This window comes from Rhincodon typus, chromosome 42 (assembly GCF_021869965.1).
Source record: "Rhincodon typus isolate 14 chromosome 42, sRhiTyp1.1, whole genome shotgun sequence".
NCBI classification, from domain to species: Eukaryota; Metazoa; Chordata; class Chondrichthyes; order Orectolobiformes; family Rhincodontidae; genus Rhincodon; species Rhincodon typus.
The window spans coordinates 4,107,949-4,112,646 of NC_063373.1; the positions used below are offsets into that span (position 1 = coordinate 4,107,949).

At 36.4% G+C, this 4,698-nt stretch overlaps 1 gene segment (V, D, J or C); it reads right to left on the bottom strand.

The window, feature by feature from the left end:
* Nucleotides 1-4,486, bottom strand: part of LOC109930522 — an 8,016-nt gene extending 3,530 nt beyond the window's left edge. Inside the window, 3 exon segments of the C gene segment in view lie at nt 2,645-2,698; nt 3,913-4,233; nt 4,357-4,486. Of these exon segments, the coding sequence occupies nt 2,645-2,698; nt 3,913-4,233; nt 4,357-4,405 (424 nt within the window).
* Nucleotides 4,487-4,698: the final 212 nt, after the last annotated feature.

Consider the following 4,698-nt stretch of genomic DNA (forward strand, 5'->3'; position numbering starts at 1 on the left):
TGTGTTTCTGCCGGGAATCGCCCTCTTTACCTGATGTCTAAATAAATTATCATCACACTTAACTAATGTGAACAATATCCTTCAGACGGCTAAGTTGCATCAATTGGTCAAGGAAATTAATTAAAGTAAATATTACTCAATTTTATTGTTTGAAATAAGCAATGTGTTCTAACACTCTGTATTTACTGCTTCTGCAAAATTGTAAACTCTGCATATGTCTCAACGCATTGATATATAACACATTCTCTGCATTTGCAGCAAGCATTCGCATGATGAGTTCATGCTTGGATAATTTTAATTAATACAAACTCTAACCTTGGTCACATAATCCCCGACATCAGTTGTTTCTGAAGGAGTGACTCTTGAGTTGATATGACGTTGTATAATGAAACTCTATATATTTAAACCACATGAATTGGGAAAACATAGAACACTGCAGGTTAAATCATCATTTAAAGTTTTGTTTTTATTCCCACAAACATAGTTTAATCAGGGATATAACAATTAATTAATCCAAGTTACTTGTGAAAATGATCAATGCAGTGAATTTGATCTGTTCTTCGTCTTAGTATTTCGGAAGAATTGCTAATTAGTCTTTGCCAATTATCGTTCCCAGCCAGAAATCTCGTTTGTAATATATGACGGAATTGAATGGTGATTCTTGATCACCGTTATGGCATTTTTGCTCAATATCAAGAACGATTAGAACATTATATTGTTGAAATTCCAATCATATTTCCCTGTGTCTTGTAAACTATACAAGGAAAGATCTTGTGATCGAAATAACTGATTGCAAGGGATGGAATAGGTTAATCTGCAACTATTACGTAGAAGTAAAAATTGCTCCACAGGTTATCTGTTTTTCTTTAATTTCCAAACCTTTGCCATTTGCCTTTCGCCTAATGTTAGGCTTTAGGAAATTTCAACTCGAATGCTGTTTGCATTCGACGAGGAAACTGAAGCGTTTCATTTCACCAACCATCGAAACAATGCTAAAACTATGTAGAAACCAGAAACCACTTCACAAATATTACGACTTTGATGCCCCCAAGCATATTCTCTTCTCAATAGAACAAAAATAACCAAATCACAACTTTGAGGGAGAGTCATGTGTTTGCAGCAGAATTGGCTCCGCAGGCATTTTCAACAGAACTGTAACATTGCAAAAGAAATCTCAAATTGGAATCCATCAAAGCTGCTCACCATCAAACAAGCTAATGATTAAATTATATAGAAATAAGAAGCCAAAGCAGCAGCCTTGATTTCAAGGTGACTTATTTAACAACGCATAAAGCTTAGCACATTTCTAAAAATTTTTAGCTGCAAGTCAATTTATTTCCAACCTGTTTACCTTTTCTGTTCATGTAAATTGTGAGCACTGCGGAGTAGAACAGTTAGAGTCATATATCGATTCATGACTTTAGTGTCAAAACAAGATTAGTTCAATGAACACATATTTTCGCATTATAATTGTGCATTATACTAACTTTGCTCTCAGTTATGAAAGTTGATGAATTAGGCATTTTGAGATGTTAGTTCCAAATTGTATTTATATGAGGCGAGTAAGAACAGACTTTACTTATTTTACAATTAGAACGAAATTATTTTGAAAAAATAATCAATGAACTGAAATGTCGTAATTTTTTATTCCTCGAACCTTCCGTGTGTCTCCATTAAGTCTGTTTTCAGACAGTTGCAAACGGATATAATGATTTCAATCAATCAATGTCGCCACACGAGTTCAACAAATGCAGAAACGATGCAGGAAAAGCAAAGAGCTTCACAAGTATTAGTAATTAAAAGTAATCCATGTGGACAACCTCATCAACAGGGAAATAAAGAAAGCACCAATTACAGAAAGCATGAAACTCGTTTAAAACCCAGCTCTATTCCACAAAGTTAATGAAAATCCAAACAACTCAATTCGACAGAGTCAAGTAAAACAAAATCAGAATTCAATCGACTCAAAAAAGCAAATTCAAATGAAAGAGAAACAGAATCTAAGCAACTCAATTCAACAGAATCAAGTAAAACAAACTCAGAATCCAATCAGCTGAAATCAACTGATTGTCAATCATTTCAGTTGATCAAACCGATCAACTCAAATCAACAGAATGAACTATAGCACCGCAAGAAAATTTCAAGAGAGAATCTGACGTGCTTATCATCAACAAAATTAACATACTGAACCACAAAGTACAATCACGACAAGAACATAAGGTGTAGCTGGAATATAGCGAAGAAATTGACAATAATATTTCAGCATATTTTGTCAATGTTCGGTTTTTTCAAACACTTTAAAATTCTTAACGTTTGTTGTCGATACTAAAACTCGCAGATATTGGGTGTCACTGGCATTAATCAATGTTTAAGCGTCATACTGTTCAATACACTTGTTTTTTTCAATTAACGCAGTATTGTCATCTGATAAAAATGAGAGAAACGCCGAATAACTGAATCTCTCACCAGCAATTTACATATTTGCTGAGACTGAAATGAATTTTATAATTACTTTGCAGAAAAGGCAATTGGAACCAAACTAAACCCAGCACAGAATCCGAGTTTCATTTGAATCATTAATTACTCAAATTCATAGACAGTCTAAACAAATATCACGGTTGCTAAGAACGTTCAAGGTTCTTACCTAAAGTCACAGTCATCATGGTTCCTTGTCCCCACTCAGCGAAGTCGTCACGATGTTACATTCCCTGGACGGGGTCACACAATAACGGGCTCTGCACAAAACAAACAAAAACTGTCATTATTTTAAATATTCATAACCAGAGGCAAAATAAAATCACGACAAATCTTCATCACGTTATAATTGTGCAAATGGATTCTGCTCATTCTTGATAACTGATTCTAATGTTTTACACTTCAAAGAATAACACATGAAGTGATTGTCAATATCACCAACTAGTTATCAATAATTATCGCCGTTTTTACAAATTAAACCGTGATATTCGGGTAATACCCCACAGAATTGATACTGCACTGCACGTTTGGATGGTTTGTAAAAGTAAACACTGACCCAGTTTCTAACAGTTAGAGCCGAACGTGTTCTTGTATTGATCAGAATTGCTGTGCGACCCCAGTATGTCACTGTGAGATGCATGATTTCAAATACTATGGCGGACTGTACACTGTAAAATGCAGATACCTAATTTCATTGATTCCTAAAAAAAAAACTGGTTCAGGCTCCTCTAAAAATGATGCAGTGCAAAAGTTTAGGCTTTTACTTCTCATTGTATTTTTAAAGGTGCTTGGAATATAATTTAATGTTTGGTGTACGTTTAACGTGTCCATCTACACGAAGAAAGTAGAAGAATTTTATACATTTCTACAGACGAGGTTTACTGGACTGCATTTTAATTAAGTCTTGCATTATTTGTCCCTCCTGTTATGGCCCTAATCGCCAATTTGAACGAAACACTTGTCAGCGGTTTCTGAATGACGATGTCGGTGTTCACATCACTGTGACCCACTGTAGTATCACAGTGATGTAAACCCGCACAGAAGCTGCCCTCATTGTTTGTTCTATATTCTGTCTCAATTTTGAAGTGAAATAGAGATTTATTATTCATCATCGTGGAATCAATGCCATAGCTTGCATAACACAATTAGCAGAGATTTCCTGAGGTGACAGATATATTCAAATTAACATTATGCCCAAATCTTTAATTGATGGAACTATTAGCAGTACATACGACATACCTAAAACTTTACCCTATTTTTTGGTTGGTTTGTTATTTTTAATGGTTCATTTCCTGTGTGATAGTTTTGTAAGAAGCAGTTTGAGGTCCACTTCACATTATAGTTGTGACTCTCACATCGAAAACAAGTACTAACCATCAGTTTACAGTGGAATCGACGAAGCGTCTCCTTGAGCAGTTTTTGGACGTGTCCAGCCATTGTTCCTCGCTCTGTGGTCTCTTGCACAGTAATAGATGGCGGTGTCTTCGATCTTCAGGCTCTTCATTTCCAACGCGAAGATGTTGTTTGAAGTGTCTTTGGATGCAGTAAATCGATCTTTAATCGCTGGCGCATAGTAATTGTTCGATGAAGAATAGTAGCTAACCAACAACTCCAGACCCTGTCCCGGAACCTGGCGGACCCAACCCATCGTGTAGCTGCCAAGATCGAACCCGCTGGTTTTACAGGTCAGTTTCAGGGAGCCTCCAGGTTTGCTGTTCTCTGCCTCTGGTTGAGTCAAAGTAATCTCCGACTGGACACCTTCAAAAAGAAAATAAAATATGAACAGTTTTACTGATGAAATGATTCCAGAATCTTTTACATTCCAGAGGTGGACTAACACTTAAACGATATCAAACAGAAACTGGGAGAAAAAGCACTCACAGGATAAGAAAGTCAGAAACAAACTGAGAAAAATCATCGACGTAGTCATTCTGGTAACTTGGGAGAAATGGTTCTGTCAAGTGCTTTCTAAACAAACCCCAGATCGAGGAGTGTTGAATTACGGTCCAGTGACCAAAATTTATATGCCCATCAGAGGGGGCAGGTTTACTGGCTCCGCCTGTTGGCTTCAAGTCGGAGGCTGTGACTGGATCGTCGTACCACCTCCCACAGCCCTCACAGATGGACTAATATATTTACATGAGGTTATTATTAATCATGGACATTTTTCCGTCTTGGGATATTTGTTTTGCTGTACATCTTGATTGGACATATCCCCATATT